This window comes from Aphidius gifuensis, linkage group LG2 (genome assembly GCF_014905175.1).
Source record: "Aphidius gifuensis isolate YNYX2018 linkage group LG2, ASM1490517v1, whole genome shotgun sequence".
NCBI lineage: Eukaryota > Metazoa > Arthropoda > Insecta > Hymenoptera > Braconidae > Aphidius > Aphidius gifuensis.
In genome coordinates, this window is record NC_057789.1 from 1,017,350 (window position 1) to 1,038,535 (window position 21,186).

Here is a 21,186-nt window from a genome sequence, read left to right on the forward strand (position 1 = left end):
AATCAATTTTACAATTACAATTTAATTTTCATATACTGTTATAATCTAAAAATAAAAATTTAAGAAAATTAAATAATTTTTAAACATTTTTATATGGTTTATTGTTTTTTTTTTTTTTTATAAATTTTTTATTATGTTAAAATTTTTTTGAATCGGTGTTTTCATTCAAAGGCGGCTTCTAGATATGTGTTGAGTGTTTAGGATTTATATCGCACTGTCGGCATATCCCTCAAATGTCATAAAAATAAAATAAAAAAAATAAAAAAAACAGGTAAAAATAAACCGAGGAAGCTTGACCACCCATCATATACAACATATTAGAACCAGCAGCCAAGACAAAACCAGACGGTCCGACGCCGGATCATTGTAAAAATTTAAAAAAAAAAATACATATTACAAAAGAATTTTTATTGCACACTCTGTATTTGCCGACGATGTATCTCTTTGTATGAAAAACACCCTAAAAATTTATTTAAAATATAAAATAAAAATATGAAAAATTTAAAAACATAAAAATTATATTTTTAGACAAACTAATTTGCTACTTTTAAAAGTGGAAATTTCCTTTGGATATTTTTTTTTTATTTTTTTATTTTTTATATTTCGAACGTTTCGAAATGCATGTCTAAAAATTTTTAACATTAAATTACATCAGTAAATATAGATACAACCGAAAACCAAGAATCATTGCAAACAGAGTAACATTTTTTTATTTTTTTATTTTATTTCAAAACTCTTATTGGTTTTTCTTATTTCATTAAATATATATTTTTTTTCTTTTTTTTTATTTCTTCAAAATATAAAGATCAAAAAAAAAAAAAAAAATACATATTCAACACTTATTTTTTAATAAATAAATAAAATAAATATTCTGATCAAATAACTCCAAAAAATAAAAACTAAAATAATTATTTAAGTACTCACAATTTGTTGTTAAAAATATTCCAAATAGATAATTAATATCTAAAAATTTCAAAGAATAAATAATTCAAATTTTTAAAATCAAAACTTTTTCTAAAAAAAAAATGTACTTTTGTCACGATAAAAATCCAAAGACATTGTGATCACTCGTCAACCCAAGTTATTCACTTCCTGACCAAAACATTCTCACATGAAAAAAAAAAAAAAAAAAAGTCTAATAAAAAAGAAAAAAAAAAAGGAGGAAACAATAAAACAAATTTAAAAAAAAAAAATTTCAAAAAAAAATAATAAAATAAAAGCCAGTGAGAATTGGTTAAAGTCAGGTGGAAAAAGGCGTGTCCATTGTGACCAGGTAAATACGTAAGAGCAAATAATATAAAAAAATTTTTTTATATTTATATTTAAACCAATGAAAATAGGTAACCATTTAACCTGGCAATATTTTGAACCAATGAAACATCATGTCCGCCATGACCATCAACCCCCTTAATAATCCTAAATGTTTTTTAATTATCACCTGAATAAAAAAAAAAAAAAAATAAAAATAATGAAAAAGAATAAAAAAACATTTAAGAAAAAAATAATAATAAAGAAGAAAAATCATAGGTTGTGGTGGGTGACCAAGGAGAGACGACATTTAACATCTTGATCTTCTTCTTCTACATCTTGAACCAGTCGTTTGTTTCGACGTTTCGACGTCTAGTGTGAAATATCACGTTTAAGTGTTACAATCATTTTTATCCTTGGTACACCACCACCAAAAAAAAAAAAAATCATAATAATAATTTACAAATTATTTTTTACATATATTATCATTATTATTATTTATCTTATTTTACTTAACAATAATTTCGCACATTGTTTATTGAATATATAAAGTGTATTGAAAAAAATTATAATTTGTTTAGACAATTATTAGTATATTGTTGATGAAATTATGTATTTAATTATTGCTAATTAATTAATTATTAATGTTGAATATTATTTGAGGTGTGAGTTGTTGTTTTATTTGTTTATTAATTTGACAAGTGTTTGTGAGGAATTACTTTTTAAAAATGCAAAATACGCAGACAGTGTTGGATCTTGATGGTACAACGAGATCAGATAGTTGTTGTGAAAATGATAATCGTAATGGTGGTGATGAGGAAGAACGTGATGATAGACATGATAGAATTAGACATGTATCATCAAATGGACAAGCATTGTCATTGTCACTTGAGGATAGAGAGTTGTGGACGAGATTTCAAACAATTACTAATGAAATGATTGTCACTAAAAATGGCAGGTTTGTTGGGATTTTTTTAATGAAGCTGATTACTTAAGAAGTGGAAGGAAATATATTTTATTTTGGTGATTATTGGTTAATTGTATTTTTATTTTAGAAGAATGTTTCCGGTTGTTAAAGTTGTTGCAAGGGGTTTAGAACCATCTGCAATGTATACGTTACTTTTGGAGTTTGTACAAATTGATCCACACAGGTAGAGCTTTCTATTTATCAATTGGAAATTTTTTTTTTTTCTATTTATTTATAAATAATATACAGAACAATAATTATTGATCTTGGTTTATAGATTGATATTTGTTTTTTTTTTTTTATGGACAGAATGATTGATCTGTGTTGTTGACTTGATTGGATTTTTATATTTTTTTTTTGTAAATTTTAAATTTATTAATAAATTTGTAGAGTTTTGATAATTTAATTTGTGAATTTAAGGGGGTTATTTAAATAATTAATTTGAATTAAATTAAGTGTAGATGAAAATTAGTTAAATGATTTAATAATTATTAACAATATTTATTTTTCATAAATAATTATATGGCTATTTTATTTTTAAAAATTAAAAGTGTTTATAATTTTTAGAAAAATTATTAATACAATTTATTTTTATTATTTTATTATTTCATAAATATTAAAAAATATTAAATTATTATTTATTTTTTTATTGTATTTTAATTATTTATTTATAATTTTAATATATTATTATTCATTTAGGCTGAATATTATTTAGTTTATTCATCGAAAAAAAATTATTTCAACGACAATTTGTTGATTTTTTTAGGTGAAAAAATATATTCAATTATTATTGTTCTGTATTTTAATAAACAAAAAAAAAAAAAAAAATAGCTAATTTAAATGATGAATATAATATTAAAGGTGGAAATATGTAAATGGTGAATGGGTACCAGGTGGAAAAGCCGAAGTAGCACCACCAAATCCAATATATTTTCACCCAGAAAGTCCAAATTTTGGTGCTCACTGGATGAAAGAGGCAGTGTCCTTTGCCAAAGTTAAATTAACAAATAAATCAAATGGAAATGGACAAATAATGTTAAATTCATTGCACAAATATGAGCCACGTGTACATCTTGTTCGTGTTGGTGCTGAAGAACAAAGAACAGTAAATATTATCCCCAAATTATTCAAAAAAAATAAATTAAAAAAATCAAAAAATTATTCTTCATTTATTTATTCATTATTAGGTATTGACATATAGATTTCCAGAAACTCAATTTATTGCTGTGACTGCATACCAAAATGAAGAAGTTACAGGTTTAAAAATAAAATATAATCCATTTGCAAAGGCTTTTCTTGATGCCAAGGAACGACCGACGGATCAACAAACTTATCCACAATGTATAAAATTAATTGTTTTTTTCTCTTTTCATCTCTTTCTCATTCTCATTCTCGAAAAAAGAAAAATAGCATTATTAATTTTTTTTTATTTTATATAAATAAAGATACAAGTGCCTGGTTTTTACCACAACCTGGAATGAGTTACGATTATGGTCCACCGTCGGCAATATCAGTATCACAGTCACAATCATCAAATCAACCGAGTAATCACACCAACACCTGTACAATATCATCAAGTCATAAAAATTCATGCAGAACAACACCATACACACTCAGGCATAAATACCTACAAGAAGGTAAATATTATTTTATTTAATTTTTAATTTAAAACAAATCATAAATTATTCAAATTAAAATCTCTCCAAAATTTATAAAATAATAAATTTAATTTTCAGAAGAAAATGTAGATCCTTACAATACAGTACCAATTCTTCATTCAGCATATGTAACAACTGGTTGGTCACGAAGTCCCGAGCCAATATCAATGAATCCAATACCCCAAGAATGGCCAGCATCACCATTACCATCACCAACATCATCATCACCATCTGGCTCAGCATATGTATCACTTGGACGTCATTCATCAGTAAATACACCAACAACATCATGTACATTTTACATACCACCAGTACCACCATGTAATTCAAGTCCTCATGATCATATTGTTGAATCATCAAGTTGGCTTCATTCAACTGGAATAACTGATCAATCACAAACATCACAATCATATTTAAATTTAAATTTACATCTTCATCATCAAATACCAAGTTATTCACGTGCTCCATCATCACTATCAGTACTTCAACAAGCTAGTAATGATATTGTTGGTCCAAGTGTACTATCAACTGGTCATGATTATGGAATAACATATCATCAACAAAATTCTGAGCAAGAACATCATCAACAACAGCAACAACAACATCATCATCATCATCATCAACAACACCATCATCATCATCAGTCACAATTAATACAATTAACATCACAAACTGATGCACCATCACCAGTTAATTATGATACTATTAAAAATCATCATGATATAACTGGCTATCATGAGCAACGACAAAATAATAATACTGATACTCGAGGAGGAGTTGTTGTTGCTATTGTTGATGATAATGATGATGATAAAAGATATGTTAACACTGTTATTGATCATCGGCTTGCAGGACAACATCAAAGAGACACATCAACAACTCGTGATGATACACAAAGTGGATGGACACCTTTAACACCTCCACCAGCAACACAAAATACTATCCTCTAAAATTTTAAGCCCTCAAATATTAATATTATCAAAATTATGGTGTTTTTAGAATAATTAATATATTATATATAGCTTGTTTATGAATAATTTGTCATGTTGATTTATAAATCATTTGATTGTTATTTATTATTTTGCATGTTGTAGTATTTTTTTTTTTTTTTTTTGTAAATCAAAATATTAATTCAAGTTGTTGAGAGAATTAGCTGGATGTAAATTGATTGATCAACTTGAAGCGATTTTTAAGACGTCTTGCATGAAATAAAAATTAAAAAAAAAAGATTATATTTTGTTTAATTAAATAGTTGCTTTATTTTTGTTTAAATTTAAATTGATTTGTATATATATATTTAAAAAATAGAATTTAGTTTTATTATTTATATGACTATATATATTTTGACTAGCCAAACCAATGATTTCCCATGCAATCTCTAGACCAAGAAGTTTGACAAACCCAGCACCATTGAAAATTACATCCAGCTCTTGTGCAAAACATGTGCATACATCCACCATCACGTTCAGTTGGAGTTCTACATTTTGGACAAGGTTTTGTTGATTTTTGAATTGTTCTTTTTGTTGCTTCACTCCAAGTGGCCTTGAAATTAAATATAAAATTGTAAAAATGATGATTAATGATTAAATTTAAACTTACATCTTTGGCTCTATTTGGATCAACAGAATATCCACCAAATTTTGATTGTGAACTTGAAGCAACTGGCTGTTGACTATCACAATCACCAAGATGAAAACCATTTAAACATTTTTTACAAAAAACATACTGTAATATTAAAGAAACAAAATGTATAATTAATGATTTAGACAAACATAAGTTATGATTTTGTATTTAAATAAAAATCCTACACCACATCCTCCAATACATTGAATTTTTCTGCAATTATCATCATCAACATCATCAGAATTTGATGGAATTATTCCCATTCCACAATCAGGCTGTGGACATAATAAACCACCAGCTCGAAGAACATATTCTTCAGCTCCAAATCTTTGATACTGTTCATACTATCAAAAGAAATAAAAAAACACTAAATTAATTTATTAAAAATACTAAAAATCAAAGCTCATGATAAATACCTGACGATTATCAAGTAGTCTAAAATGATGAACTTCATTTATATATGAATTATCACAACCAGCTGGACATGGTAATGTATAGTATCCAGATTTATCATCAAATTCAAATTGACGTTCTGATAATTTAACACAACAATATTCTTTAAAACAATCAATACATGTAACATGTGATGATTCACATGAAAATACTAATACTGTATCTTTAATATCAGTACAAGCAAGACATGGTATATTTTTAAAATTTGGTTTTATCAAATAAAGTGGTACTGCTTCATCATTTTCACCAAGACTTGGATGATTTGAACATTTAAAAAAAAATTTTGCATATGATAATTGAATGTCATCTTGTGTATTTGATTGAGCTGATTGACAATAATCATTTTCACAATGTACTGTTATACGATTTTTTTTTAATACATCTTGCCATGATTGTGGATCTCTATCAACAGTTACAGCACCACTTGAACATAAGCTACATTTAACACGTAATTTACCAGCTTCAACATTCTTACATGGTTTTGAACAATAAATATAAAAATGTGCACGTTTTTTATCATCATCAATTGTATTATTAGAATCATCAAATGATAAATCACTCAATGTTTCATTCATTGGTTTACTTCCACTCTCATTTAACTCTGATACTTCTGATAACTCATCAATTGTTATTTTTGGTTTTTTTAACTTTTTCTTTGGCATTTTAACAGCATGTAGTATACTTTGTTGACCCAAATCACATTCCTATCAACAATAGCAATTATTAAACATTAATAAATTTCATTTAACATGGTGAATTTTTTTTTTACCTCTATTATTGTTGAATTATGCAATTCTTTACCAGCAAATATTATTTTAACGTCTTCTGGTGATATACCCATTTGTGGAGCTACTATCTCTTTGACATTTTTAATATCCCATTTTGGATCTAGATTAACAGTCAGTGTGTTTCCAGTATTTGTTTTAACATAAATACTCAATGAATTTGTTATTTTTCCTTTACTTGACCATATTAATTGTAACATTGTTGTGATAATATTTCTTAGAAACTCATAAATAAAATTCATCCTTGTTTATGTTTTTCCTTCATTAAATTATTCTCCAACCACTGTCAATTGTTCTTGTTAATTTTACAATCATTAACTATAATTATTGTCATTTTTTCTAATAATAAAAATAAATATTTTTGCTTATTTTTGTCTGTTGACATAAAAAATAAAAAAAAAACAAAAACAAGTTTAATTAATAGAGCGCCCTCTTCACACACATACTACAAAACAAATTCACAAGAAAAGAAGAGTAAAATTATACCTATCTAATAAAAAAAAAAAATAAATAAATAACATTTTTTTGACGTCATTTGATCCGTCATTGGCAACCGCATTTGTTTACATGATGGCGTCTGGAAGTGGTTTGTATTTTGCTCCAAAAAATATTATTTTTTTAAATTAAATTTTTTTATCATGTCATTATTTAATTATACTTTACGTAATAAGATTATGACAACAACATACACTATATATATATTCAAGTGTTATTATTATTAATATTATTATTGTTTATTTTTTTTTTTTATTATTATATTTTTTTATTGCAGAAAATACGACGGAAGAACGCACTGAACCAGTGCCAACCCAGCCCGTTGCAAATGTCGTTTCGGATACAACACACGTAAGTTAACCTAAAAATAATTATATTTATTATTAATAATTAATATTAACAACTATTCATATTGTTAATAATTTTATAATAATTAATTTAATATTATTATTGACAAATTAAGCTCAAAAGTTTGTCGAAATTTTGTCGAAAAAAATTTTGACGTTTCGATTTTTTTTTGTTTGTTTGTTTATCTTTTTTTCTAGGATAAATAAATAAACAAATATGTTGATAAATATTATAAACAAATAGATAAATATAGTTTTTAAAAATAATTACTAATAATTGTTTATTTAATTATAAAATTTGTAGGGTGTTTGTTGTTGTTTGTTGTTTAATTTAATTTGCATTTTTTTTTTCTAGAAAGTCACAGGAATGGAGAAAGAATCAGAATCATCTGGTGGTCCAGCTAAAAAATCACGTGTAGAAATACAATCATTACCAACAAGACAATATTTAGATCAAACAGTTGTTCCAATATTATTACAGGCGTTATCAAGTCTTGCCAAGGAACGACCATCAGATCCAATAAATTATTTGGCTGGTTATTTATTAAAAAATAAAGGTCAATATGATAATGGAAGTGCACCACCAACTAGCCAATAAAAATCATCATAATTATGTGATCATTGAAAATATATTTATCAACTATTTTCATTAACTATTATTAATCTAATTAAATAACAAATTTATTTTTATTTTGATTTCAAACAACAAAATGCATGATCAAATTATATTGTCGATAAATTCATTGTGATCATCAATGACATTTGTCATCAACAATGCAATCATTAAATTTTTTTTTCTAATGAAATATGTAATAATTGAAGAACCCAATTTGTAAAACAATTTATATAATTTTTATTTCTTTTTATAAATAAAATAAACAATTAAATCAATTTTTCAGATTTTTCTTTTTATTTCTTCAACTGGTTCAAGATGTTCATGATGACTTTGTTTAATATTAATTAATGATAAAATAATTAAAAATAATTGTTTAAATGAAAGCATAAATTTAGCGGGAAATTTTTTGATTGGTGAGTGGGTTTTTTTATTTTGATTATTGACACGTTTGTTGTCTAATCCAACGTCAGCTCGAGCTAAAAGAACCAAGTGTTCCAGTTCACGGAGAAAAATAAAATAGCCACCTGATTGATCCTACTGTCAAAAAACATAAACAAAAAAATAAAAAAACAAATGTTTAATAAATAAAACAGCTGTCCAATTGAAACAATCTATTGGAATTTGAATTGAAAATATTGATGACAAGTTAACAACAAAAATATGTTTAAAAAATCCAACATGTTTATAAAATTATATTGCATTTTATTACTGTACAGTGATTTTTGTGATGCTAGATTGATTGATCAATCAAAACAAGGTAATGAAATAATGAAAAAAGCCATTTAATTGTTAATAATTTAAATTGCATTATTTAAAAATAGATGATGAAGGAAAAATAATTGATTTATTGTCGTCAATTAATTTCAACAATATGGAAAATATAAAATCTGAGTCAAGAAGAAGTTATGGCAATGATGGTGATGATTATGATGATAGTTCACAATGGAAAGGACGTTGGTTTCCAGGTGATTCAAAGATGACAATGGGAGTACATGAAAATTGTGATGATGGAAAGGTAATAAATATGATTAATCAATCATCATCAAAGCTAACAACATTATCATTTAACCCAACAAAATCATCATTTATTTACAGACAAATTTACAAGTTGATTGGGACAATTCACCAGAAAATTATACATGTTTTGAAAGAGCAATTGAGCCAAATGATTCTGAAGAAAAAATTTATTGTGAATACATACCAAAGTTGTATTATGATGCACATTTATGCATGAATGAAACTATTGAATATGATGACTTGATTCCAGTCTAGTAAGTTGATAATTAACAGATCATTAATAGCTAATTATTTTAAATTTATTTGTTGATTATTTTAGTGGTAATCATCGTCCAGTTTGGCCAGTTTATGGTGAATATAAATTCATTCCAAGAGAAAGATGGCTACACAGTATTGAGGTGATAATTATCAATCATCAATGATTTGTTTTTATTAATTTATATAATTGTTTTTTTTTTGTTTATAAAATTTACAGCATGGTGCTGTTGTTATGCTTTATCATCCATGTGCTCATCCCAAGCTGATTGATCAATTGAAATCGTTGGTTAAAAATTGTTTGAGGAGATATATTATTACACCTTATAATCTTGTTGATGTCGACAGGGTAAATATATTAATATCATACAATTAACAGGGTTGATTTATTAATTTTATTCATTATACAAATTAAATTATCGCTTGGAAAAAATATGTAGATATTTCGATGATTTTTTTTTCATAGAAATTTATTATTATAATTAATTTTTGAGTTTTTAATTTGTTGAATTAAAAATTGAGTTGGCATTTTGATGACTCAATGATATCATCATTTTAAATTGAATATTTTTTTAAATATCATTTAATTTGTTTAATTTTTTTCAGCCATTTGTGCTGGTGACAAGAGGTTGTCGCATGGAAATGACACAAATTGTCCCGGAAATTGTTGAAGCTTTTATTCGTGTAACTGGTCTTCATGGTCCAGAAGATATACCAGAAGATGGTGGCTTTGATGAAGGACTCATTGAAAAAGCACCACCAAGGTTTGATGAAAGTGTATCAACATTGTGCTCCAAGTCATAATATTATTTATAAAAATCAAATGACAAAAAGTCAAACTAACGAAATAAATCCAAATTATTATAAATACAAAATGAATATTCAAAAAATTAGTATTTACAAATATTTAGTATTCTTTATGTCTTGTTTTTTTTTTTTTTTCTTTTTTAAATAAAAACTTTTATCTAATTTACTGTAAAATAATATTTAACTTTTATTGATTTTCTAATTACAATTTATTCAATTGAATATTTCGAAATAAAAATCATTCAAATTGTCGAAATATATAAGTTGTTTGTTTTTTAAATTTTTATTATTAATTGTTTAATTTTTTTCAGGCAGGATACAACACAGAAAAACAATATAATTATTGAATTTGCAATTATATTTCATAACATTTTAATTATTATTTTTTTAAATTAAAACAATTTTTCATTCTTTCATTCGTTTCTAGCATGTTACATCAAAATAATTTATTGAATATTTCAACTGTTAGATATTTGAAAATTTATGATTTTTATATTAATTATTATTTTAATTGATTATATATAAAATTAGGGGTGATTTAAGTTACCTAATTGTCATTAATGTAAAATATATACTGAACTATTTTGAGTCGTAACGTAAAAGAATATAATTGTACATTTACACTCGTAATTTTTTATATTTATTTTTCTTTATATTTTTTGAATTATAATTTCATTTGGGTCAATTTTCGAATTGATTATTTTATTTTTAATTTTCAACTGTTAATTTCTTTCCTTTTTTTTCATTTTCGGTGGCATATTATTTATATTTTCTTTGTCAAAGAGAAAAACAGTGAGAGAAAAAAGACACAGTGCATTTTTTCGCTCAGGTAATTTCATTTTTAAGGTTCATCAACTTAATTTTTATTTTTCCTTCAACGTCCATTAGGATTTGATATGATTGTTACAAGAGTGAGCAATAGATATCTCCAAATATATAGACGGCCTGCCAGTTTGATACCCGTTTACAAGAAAAATAATTTACTAAAAAAAAAAAATCGAAATAATCAAGTCATTTTCGTAATTTTTTCAAAATTTTTCTTTATTTTTTTTTTCCTTTCTAAACGACTGTATTTAATTTTTTTTTTGTGCTGATTATTTATTTATTTGGGATCAATTTAACCATCATTGCTTTTTTTCATTTATTTATAAATTTATTTAAACAAAAAAAAAAAAAGAAAAGAAATTATGAAGTATTTTTACTTGCTTGTTTTATTTGTTCATTTATATTTTGTTCAGACATTATTTCTATAATTTTGGGGAATTAATTACATTGTCAATAAATTATGATAATAAAAAAAATAAATAATATATTTAAAAAGACAATTTTATTAATTTATTTTTGACTTTTGAATATTTTTTTTATTTAAATCATGCTTGGATATGCATTTTTATATATTTAATAAATTTTTTTATTAATTTCAAAAGCGATAAATGTTTATGGGAATATCTTAATATTATTGCTAACTTTGTACAGTTAATTATTATTGAAATTTTTTATTACTTGTTTTTTATATTTATATTTATTGAGAAATAATTATTAATAAGTGATCGTAAGTACGAGTTTATAATATTTTAATAGGCAGAAAACATTATTGATTTAATCATCATTAATAAGTGATTTTAAATACAATTAATTTGATGTTTTTATATCAACTTCATTCACATATTTTATAACTAATCTAAGATAAAAATTATTTAGCATATATGCTATCTCATACTAACATATTTAAAATATTTTTAATTAATTATTAATAATCTCACTTTGTCGCATTAATCATGAAATATCATGCAATCATTCTGATGTTAATTTATTTCATATATTTTCAAACTTTTCCATTTTTCATGACTTTAGATTTTTATTTAAGTTTAAATTTTTTTTTTTAAGTGGAATTGACACTCTGAAAAGTATTTTTCTTTTCATTGTAATAATTGCACCGATGTGACACGACCCATATATATTTTTGAACCCAAATTATTTATTTTTTTTAATTATATAATTTTTCTATTATTCTTATCACACTTTCGTTATTTTTTATTAATTTTTTTTTCTCTCCTCTATAATACAACCTATTTTTGTAATTAAATTAATTTTTTTAAATGCCAATTATTTGTAAATCATAATTGCACTTTTAAATTGTACAAAAAGTAGCATAATTTAATGAAGAAATAATAAATTTAATGAGTTAATGTTTGTTTTATAAATTAATTATAAATATAGTAAATTAAAATTATGTCGAGGTTGAATTCTACTGCTCTCAAGTCCAATTTAAACAATTATTTATTTGGCATTAGGGAAAAATACATTAAACAATTGCCCACATTGATAAATCATTTAAATTAATTACTTTTTTATTATTGAATTAAATAATAAATTGTCTAGAAAAAAAAAATTGAAAATATACATTCAAGAGTAAAAACCGAGAGAGCTGGTAGATGAATTTTTAAATAATTTTTTAAAATTATTTTTATTAACTTTTTTGTTATTTTTTTTTAACTATTATTTTGGACATTATTTAAAATTATCAAGTTTACATATTTTTAATATTATTTATTAATTTTTCTTTTGTATTTTTTCTAACAAGATGTAGTTTCACAAATATTTAATAAAAATTAATTATCAGTTTAAATTAAATCACAATAAAATATGATTTTATTAATTTTATTTTTTTGTATTTTCAAAGCGACATTAAGGCTCAAAAAAATTACAGCAAAAAAAAAAAAAATTCGAGGCACATTAATTCATAAACATCCTCTTTTTAATTTCTGTTTTTTTTTTTACAAATTACATGATAATAATTTGAGTATAGCATTGATTAAATATGTATAATTTTTTTGTTAAATTGCCTATTATGAAATGCCGCTTGTTAAAAATAAAATAATTGTTAATTATAAATTTATTAACGTGGTTTCAGACACAATAAGAAGTGTAGAAGATTTTTTAAATATTTTTTTTTATAAAGGCGAATGGCACCTAGAGCACGGTTCAACCTCAACCCAATGAAGTTTAGGCCAAACTCGTTAATAATAATTAATTAATAACACACACACACAGTCAATTGTGCATCTCTAAAATATGTAACATTACTTGATAATTGTTTGCTTGATTTATTTATTTTTGTATTTATGTTTATATTTATTTTTATTTTTTTTTTTTAAATTTTTTTTACTGATTTTTTCTTTTCATTTATTATCTAATTTATATAAGAAATTAATGCTTCATTATTATTATTATTAATTCATCATTCAATTCCTATAATGAGTGACGTTAATTCTAAAAATTTTTGAGTTTATTTTAACTAAAAATTATCTATGCTCGACTAATTGGTTTTTTATTTATTTCAAAAAAATTTTTAATACAGAATGCCAAAGAGTTACCATAGAATCACCCATATAATTAATTAGGCACCCTTTATATTTATTTATTTCCATGGAGACTCAAAATACTTTACACAATTATTTAATTATTTTTTTTTTTTTCTACATAATTATATATTTTTTATAGAAAAAAAATAAAAAATGCCAAATATTTTTTTTTTTTTTTTTTTTCCTAAGATCAATAATTCCAAAAGTATTAATTGAGATTTTTTTTTAATTACATTTAAAATTTACAGATAAATTAGTGTGTTGTTAGGTGATTTTATTATTATTTTTTTTTTAAACATTTATAATTTTTTTTTTCATTTATTTTCGTCTCGACAGTGTATGGAGCTATCAAAAAAAAAAAAGAAAAAATGTTTTGTAATTAGCAAGAGTGAGAAAATAATTACCGTACGAATTAGTAGAAGCAAAAAAAAAATAAGTAAGTGCAACTCGTGATGCCGTTTTATTTTTTAATTATTTTAAAAATTTAATTTTCTACTAAATTGGCAGAAATTTATCAATTTTTTAAATATTATTTTTTGTTTTTTTTTTTTTCTCTACTAGATATTATTTTTTTTTATTTAAATTTCATTGTCATTTAATTCGTACGGTATTTTTCTACACTCTTATGATGATGTGTGTTTTTTTTTTGTTAAATATTTTTACAGAAATTTATTTATTAGCTCGACAAAATTCTATACAACTTGAAATGTCAATATGCTTATTTTTTACAAGTCGTAAAAAATAAACATTTTATATTTTTTATTAATTTTTTTTATTTAATGAACACCAAGAAAGCAAATGCTTTAAATTACGTAAATATCTTCATAAAAAAAAAAAATTTTCATTATTTTTTTCACATTAGTATTTAGTAATCGCCATGAAATTAATTTAAATTTCTTTTTTTTTTTTTCACGCCCTCGCTGCTATTTATTCAATTACCACAAAATAAATTTGTCGAAATAATTCACGATAATTCAAATTACCCGCCAAAATAAATTTCGAAAAAAATAAATTTCGACGAAATAATTTCGTCCACTATATTCACCAAAATAATAATCAAAATTTTTTATTAAATTTATTTCATTTTAATTAATTTATACTTTTATTTCAACAAATTTATTTTGCCAAGTAACCGTACATTTTCCCTAAAAAAAAAAAAACCCAAATAATTACTGAATTAATTAATTTCTTTCTCTACAATAAAACTGTTCTAAAAATGTATTATTTCGACAGTTATCATTACCTTTTTTTGTATTTTTAATTTTATAATTTTTTTCATATTTTTCATATATTTTTTAAATTTAATAATATTCAAGATAAATTATCATTCAAATTAGTTTGATTCATAATATTTTTTATTGAACCGAATAAGGTGAATAGATAATAACATAGCTAACTAAACTATAAACTACATTTTTCTGTACAATAAAAGGTATATAAACCTCAGTGTCACAATGTTCATGTTATTTTATAATTATTGTAATATATTATTATAATTTTTATTAATGTTTATTTTTCAATAATAATTATTTCATTATTTTTCTTCTCTCAAATAATCCAACTAAAAACAATTTCAAATTAAAAACTGACTCAACTTTCATATGGATATATTAACAAAATATTAAACAACATTAATTAATTTTTTTTTCGTTCATTTAATCAATTTTTTTCTCCAATCAATAGACAATTTTTCTAATAATAAATCATCCAGCTAAAAATTTATTCATTGCATCAACTAACTATACATTTTATAATGTGTAACACACGTATTTTTTATTTTCATTATTATTAATAATTATATTAAGTAAAAAATAATTAAACAATATATAAATTAAACAAACCAAAATTATAATAATAACGAAGTTTTCGTCAAATACTTGCCGATATAACACCTATATTATTTATTGCTGCAGCAAAAATTTATATATTTTTTTTTTTCATTATATAATTTTCATATTATTATTTATATTTTTCGCCATTCAACTGTGTATATATAATATGTACGGGGATGATAACGTGAATTCGGCAAGAATATATATTTATTTTTTCATCTGCCTTCCTGATAATAATATTTGTTTCAGATTTATTTTCTTTTTGTTTTTTTGTTTTCTATATTTAATTTTTTTTTGAATATTAATTAGCTAATTATGTTTATTAATCGGCGTGTTGTGATTTGTCTGGTTCATCATCGTCAAGCTCTTAAACAATTATTTATTTCATTCAAAATTAAATTATAATTATTTATTTTTTAAATTAATTTATATTGTTTCGTTTAGGATTGAGATTGTTGTTTGTTTTTTGGTTTGTTTGTTTGATTGGTGAGAAAGACGATGATGAATAATTGCAGAATAATTATTTAAATATTATAATTTTCTATGTTTTTTTTTTTTAAATTAATATGATAATGAAGTGGTGGGTTTATTAACATCCTAGAGATGAATGATGATTATCACGCTGGTTGAACAGTGTGCCAGACAATAAGTGTATAATGCGCACATTTAGTCATATTTATTAACGAGATATAATTTTTATTTTTTGATAAAATTAATCTGCATTTAAAGTTGTCATTCTTCTTAGACAAGCTGTAAAAATAAAATACAATTAATTATTGAATTTTTTTGGATATTTTGTTGAGATATTTACCCCGAGGTAACTGGCGAAGGTGCTTGCCACGATTATTCCCAAAATCGTTAGACAAATCAAGATCATTATCTTCTTCTGCTCTCACCAATAACAAAATTACATATTATGTTTATTAAATAAATTCATTTACATTTTTAATAATTGTTATTTACAGTGTTAATCCGTCTAAGGGAACATTTATTATATTTAAACAAACATTCTAAGATTCAACTAATTTCTAAATGTTTTTTATTCATTTTTTTTGCCTTCGAGTCTCTGTCCATTACTGTTGAATTATAATTAAACATTTAATATTTTTAAAACCTGAAATAATTGCATTTTTTATTTATTTTTCGTTTGCAATTTATGGGTAATACATTTATTTTTCTATTGGGATTTTAAAACATATTGACACATAGATATAAATTTTTTTTTATAATAATTATTCCAGTGATTCTTCAACTGATGTTGATGACATTTTTGGATTTTTTTTTTGAAGAAGACAACACATTTTTACATCAATAAATGCACACACTTATTAAAAAATAAATTAAGTACTCTAAAAGTTATATTTTTTTGTTCGAAATTAAGACTGTTAAGATTGATTTTTATTTTTATTACTTAGTTTTTTTTAGGTAATAGAAAAATAAGCGTGCGTAACATGAAATTTATATTTTTTAAAATTTTCTTCTAATTTTATGTGTATCATATAAATATACTAAGCATCGCGTGATTTAAAATTTTTCTTATCGCTTAGTTTGAAGTAAAACAACATGCAATTGAGGAAGAAAAAAATAAAACTACAATTTTCTTTACAAAGAAAATAAAATGTATAGAAATAAAAAATAAAAATTATGATTGAGCATGCAATTTTGTATGCGATCTGATAAATATTTAGATCGAATTTTCGATCATTGACAAAGGTACAAAAATATTTACGCTGCATGATTAAATATTCTAGTTGCAAACAAATATTCTGAACAATAATTTCCCAATCGAAAATATCCAAGCAAATAATTATTTAGGAAAAAAGTTGAATTTATAATAGTAATAGCATTGAGTCATTACAATACAATGACTGATTAATTAATTTTTAAATTAATTAGCTTTAATTTTATCCAAGAAATTTGTTCCAATTAAATAAACAAAACAAACACTAAATTATTCGATTGAATATTGAGTTATTCATCATGATTTTAAAGACATTTTCAACTTTGCAAACATTATTTTGTTTATATTTTATTATAAACTATTAAATAACAAATAAATTTTATTTTTAAATATTCTTTTGCATCGAAAAACCATTGAATGATTTTTTTTTTAATAAAACAATTTATTTCCAGATGAATAAACAAATTTTCTGTTCGAAATATTCAAACTAGAATTTTCAATCATGTCATCATTTTCACACAATAGTTTTAATAATAATAATTATAATAAGACAATAAAACGTTGCAGGCAGTTAGACATATTTTTTTTCTTGACAAAAGTTAATTTGAAATAAAAAAAAAAAAAAGATTTTATTACATAGATACTTACTCTGATTAATCCTCGAAACCATTTTGCGCGCATTACAATTTATGTACAGTAATCATCAGTAATCCTTCTGCCTAACTATTATTATTTTTTGTTGTATGATATCATAAAATATCAATCATCATTAAAAACAAACAAAAAAAGACACTCTTCTATTATTTTCTCTTTTTATCATTCCAAAACAATAATTTAAAAAATCATCTCACAAAAACGCATACACTTTTTTTCTATTTTTTTTTTTTCTTTTACATTATTTAAATTATTTTTTCAATATTTAATCAATAAATCAATCATTTTTCATTGCATCATATTTGGTACTATTATATTTCAACTAAATTATTCATTTTTATTAATTATTTATCATCGTAATTATAATTTACGTGATTTTTTTTATTTTTAACTTTTTTTTTTTAAAATTTCTGTAATTATTATTATTTATTATTCAGAGTATTGCGCGACAATTATTATGAACATTATATATGAAAGAAAAAATTTATTTTTTTTCTTTTAGTATTTTTTTTTTAAATTTTCTTCAGTCTCACACTCAACACTCTGATAAACGCACTTTTTCATAATCAACTATACAACGATGTTATTTTTTTCAAACTTGAATTATTTTCATCTCGCTAATTTTTTTTTTTTTTTATTTTCTTTTTCATGGTACTTATTATTATTTACATTTTTTTAAAATTTTTCTACATAGCTTTAATTTTGAAACAAACAAATAATAATTAAATAATTTTACATTTTAAAACTACTGTACGTATCGCATTACATTATTGATTATTTATTATTATATATTTATTATTATTTTCAAAATATTTTAAATTAAAAAAAAAAGAAGAAATTATATTAACCAACTGTCTCAATGAATTGCCAGTTTTTTCAATAAACAAATAGCATTTAAATGATATAAATAATAATCTGCTGGATACTTTGTTGTTAAATAATACTAATTATTTGAATAATTAAATTTTTCGAATGTTATTTCATACGTATTGCCATCAACATGATTTTATTTAAGACATTAATACTTTGATTAATTTGAAAGATATTTTAAAAGTCAAATATATTATTATTATTTTTTGTGACTAAGTATAATAAATATTAATTATAAAAAAAAAAAAAAAAAACAACTATCAGGGCACTCATTGGCGGTTAAGTAAATAAATAAATTTAAAAAAAAATTTACAAATAATTATTGATTTTCTTTTTTTTTCTAAACACCTGTATCATTTTTTTTTCTATTAATTAAATATATGTTTTTTTTAAATTTAATTAGCCAATATATTTAGGTTGTCATATTTAAATCTTTCTATGACAATGCCAAGTAATTATAATTTTTTTTTTTCCAAACAAATTTTTTTTTTTTAAATTTAAATTTTTCATGTAAACATATTGATTATTACTAAAATTAAAATAATCGCCGCAATTGTTAGACACACTATTATCAGGAACTTTTTCTGTAAATAAAAATAAATAAATAAATAAATATAAATAATATATTAATTTGTTATTTTTAATTAATTGACCCAACCACCAATGATGAGAAAAGAAAAACGAAAAAACAATTAGAGCTCATTCGAAAATGTTAATTATTATATTATTAATATAACAATTATTACTATTATTATTAGTATTTAATAAATTAAAATTAATAAATACAAGTTGTAAATTATTATTATTATTTTAGTTTAACAATTTTGGTGCAGTATCTATGTACTTATTGCACCTAATTGACAATGTATATGAGTCGATCTCGAAGTGCAAAATTTTTATTACATAAAGCTTGTATTTATTTATTGTTAATTTATTAACACAATAAATTATTGTTGTTATTGTTTTTGTTAAATAAATTTTATATTGATTTTACATTATTTTTTTTTTTTTTATCCTTTTGTTTTAATTTTTATGACGTAAAGTTTAATAAAAATCGATTTTTCGTGGCCTCGCCCGAATCGACCACGAGGTAGTTTACTACAAAAAAAAAAAATTTTAAAATAAAAATACCTCAAAATACAGCATCAATTATCTAATTTTTTAAAATTAATAATAATTTTTTTTTATGTTCATTAGCTGCAGCTCGAAACGAGACGAAATTTTCTTAGAAATTTATTTTTTTAACTCAACAACAGTCTCATGAATTTATTTGTTTATTAAATTGTTTTTTTAATTTTTTAATTTGAAGAAAAAAGAAGAAATTGCATTTTCAAGCTTTATGACACTCTTTTCGGGATCGATCATTTCAAGTTGGCAGTCTATACAGTTTAATCAATTTTTCAAAAATTTTTTATAATAATATTTACTACTAAATAAAATAAGATATTTAAATTTTTTATTATAATATTATCTACAAATTATTAATCAATTCGAAAAAAGTGTCTTCAACAGGTAAAACAATTGGCAAATTAATTTTTAAAAATTGTTTTATCATTTTTTTTCCCCCATTCCTTCAAGATGTAAATTTTTTTTTTTTTAATAAATATAATACTGATTATTTGCCAATTGTTTTTCACTTAAATTATTAATTTTTATTAATTATCTATAATAATAATTATAATAAAAAGTGTATTTTTTTTTTTTTTTTTTTTTTTTGTGCAAATGTTATTGATTTTTGATAAATTAAAATAAAAAATAATATCTTATTTTAATTTAGAAATGTGAGTAGATTATTAGGAATGATAAATTTTATTAAATTAATTTTTTTTTTTTTTTGGTTTTTTGGAGATTAGTTTGTTATTCTTCAACGTGGGTTAAATTAATCTTCATGTTGTTTATCTTTTTGTTAATCTTCAATGATATTTTTAATTTTAAATTAAAAAATTAAATTATATTTTTAATTATTTATAAATTAAAATTATTGTTTATATATTTTCTTCACTGAAATATATTTTTTTTTTTTGTTTTAATAATGCCTTTCTTGATTAAAATCCACACACATTCATTAGTATTTTTATTTCTCAATTTTACTCTCACTCATTTAAACATATTTTTAATTAAAAATTTTTTTTTGTTTATCATTTATTAGTAGCTTATAATCCCGGTATAAAACCAACGAAAATGGTGATTAGTATGACGACTGTTATTAGAACGCAGATCATGATGAAGATCATTTTCTGTGGACAAAAAGTATAATGAATAATTTTTGCCAATATTAATTATCATCACAATTAATTTTAAAATATATTTTAAAATTAATTGTCAATAAAACTAGATAATTATTAAGAAAAATAGAAGTTTAAAATAAAATAGAAAATGAAATTGAAAATTTAAAATAAACTGATGAATTAGAGTGTTTAAAAAACATGAAAATATTTTTTTTGTTTGTTGTTGTTTTTTGCTCACGGTTTTTCTTTTTATTGTTGTGTTTTTTTTTTGACTGTTTTGTTGTT

General features: G+C 22.4%; 5 protein-coding genes across 7 annotated transcripts in view; 3 read left to right on the plus strand and 2 right to left on the minus strand.

Annotated features, from left to right (window-relative positions):
- The first annotated feature begins 1,929 nt into the window (after positions 1 to 1,929).
- Positions 1,930 to 4,866, plus strand: LOC122848169 (T-box transcription factor T). The gene is made up of 6 exons (XM_044146048.1): positions 1,930 to 2,206; positions 2,304 to 2,399; positions 3,077 to 3,320; positions 3,403 to 3,556; positions 3,661 to 3,852; positions 3,952 to 4,866. The coding sequence occupies exons 1-6, from the start codon at positions 1,977 to 1,979 to the stop codon at positions 4,821 to 4,823; spliced, it is 1,788 nt and encodes a 595-aa protein (XP_044001983.1). The 5' UTR covers positions 1,930 to 1,976; the 3' UTR covers positions 4,824 to 4,866.
- Positions 4,867 to 4,967: 101 nt separating this feature from the next.
- LOC122848170 (E3 ubiquitin-protein ligase parkin) lies at positions 4,968 to 7,183 on the minus strand. The gene is made up of 5 exons (XM_044146049.1): positions 6,719 to 7,183; positions 5,913 to 6,653; positions 5,682 to 5,840; positions 5,473 to 5,598; positions 4,968 to 5,415 (listed from the first exon to the last, which is right to left on the minus strand). The coding sequence occupies exons 1-5, from the start codon at positions 6,974 to 6,976 to the stop codon at positions 5,221 to 5,223; spliced, it is 1,479 nt and encodes a 492-aa protein (XP_044001984.1). The 5' UTR covers positions 6,977 to 7,183; the 3' UTR covers positions 4,968 to 5,220.
- A 20-nt stretch (positions 7,184 to 7,203) lies between these two features.
- Positions 7,204 to 8,467, plus strand: LOC122848172 (protein dpy-30 homolog). The gene is made up of 3 exons (XM_044146051.1): positions 7,204 to 7,320; positions 7,507 to 7,580; positions 7,932 to 8,467. Exons 1-3 carry the CDS (start codon positions 7,302 to 7,304, stop codon positions 8,172 to 8,174), a joined length of 336 nt encoding a protein of 111 aa, XP_044001986.1. The 5' UTR covers positions 7,204 to 7,301; the 3' UTR covers positions 8,175 to 8,467.
- On the plus strand, positions 7,934 to 10,531 carry LOC122848171. Its single transcript, XM_044146050.1, has 6 exons — positions 7,934 to 8,949; positions 9,014 to 9,207; positions 9,288 to 9,463; positions 9,529 to 9,607; positions 9,685 to 9,813; positions 10,071 to 10,531. The coding sequence occupies exons 1-6, from the start codon at positions 8,853 to 8,855 to the stop codon at positions 10,266 to 10,268; spliced, it is 873 nt and encodes a 290-aa protein (XP_044001985.1). The 5' UTR covers positions 7,934 to 8,852; the 3' UTR covers positions 10,269 to 10,531.
- A 3,743-nt stretch (positions 10,532 to 14,274) lies between these two features.
- LOC122848173 (syntaxin-1A) overlaps positions 14,275 to 21,186 on the minus strand; it is a 41,520-nt gene continuing 34,608 nt past the window's right edge. Inside the window, exons 9-10 of one of the 3 annotated variants that reach the window (XM_044146054.1) lie at positions 16,280 to 16,354; positions 14,275 to 16,218 (exon numbers count right to left, since the gene is read on the minus strand). In XM_044146054.1, coding sequence (XP_044001989.1) covers positions 16,210 to 16,218; positions 16,280 to 16,354 — 84 coding nt within the window. In that variant the 3' untranslated portion in view covers positions 14,275 to 16,209. Of the gene's footprint in view, positions 16,219 to 16,279; positions 16,355 to 16,601; positions 19,258 to 19,668; positions 20,911 to 21,186 lie in introns of those variants that run through there. The other 2 variants (XM_044146056.1, XM_044146055.1) reach the window with 2 other exon arrangements.

Bases quoted from the DNA above. Each gene is read 5' to 3' on its own strand.
- LOC122848169 (XM_044146048.1), top strand. From the start codon at position 1,977: ATGCAAAATACGCAGACAGTGTTGGATCTTGATGGTACAACGAGATCA. The intron at 3,321-3,402 runs GTAAATATTATC...ATTCATTATTAG, and splicing joins GTGCTGAAGAACAAAGAACA to GTATTGACATATAGATTTCC. The intron at 3,557-3,660 runs GTATAAAATTAA...ATATAAATAAAG, and splicing joins TCAACAAACTTATCCACAAT to ATACAAGTGCCTGGTTTTTA.
- LOC122848170 (XM_044146049.1), bottom strand. From the start codon at position 6,976: ATGAATTTTATTTATGAGTTTCTAAGAAATATTATCACAACAATGTTA. The intron at 5,599-5,681 runs GTAGGATTTTTA...TTAATATTACAG, and splicing joins AATGTATTGGAGGATGTGGT to TATGTTTTTTGTAAAAAATG. The intron at 5,416-5,472 runs GTAAGTTTAAAT...TTTAATTTCAAG, and splicing joins ATCCAAATAGAGCCAAAGAT to GCCACTTGGAGTGAAGCAAC.
- LOC122848171 (XM_044146050.1), top strand. From the start codon at position 8,853: ATGTTTAAAAAATCCAACATGTTTATAAAATTATATTGCATTTTATTA. The intron at 9,608-9,684 runs GTGATAATTATC...TAAAATTTACAG, and splicing joins GATGGCTACACAGTATTGAG to CATGGTGCTGTTGTTATGCT. The intron at 9,814-10,070 runs GTAAATATATTA...AATTTTTTTCAG, and splicing joins ATCTTGTTGATGTCGACAGG to CCATTTGTGCTGGTGACAAG.
- LOC122848172 (XM_044146051.1), top strand. The intron at 7,581-7,931 runs GTAAGTTAACCT...TTTTTTTTCTAG, and splicing joins TCGTTTCGGATACAACACAC to AAAGTCACAGGAATGGAGAA.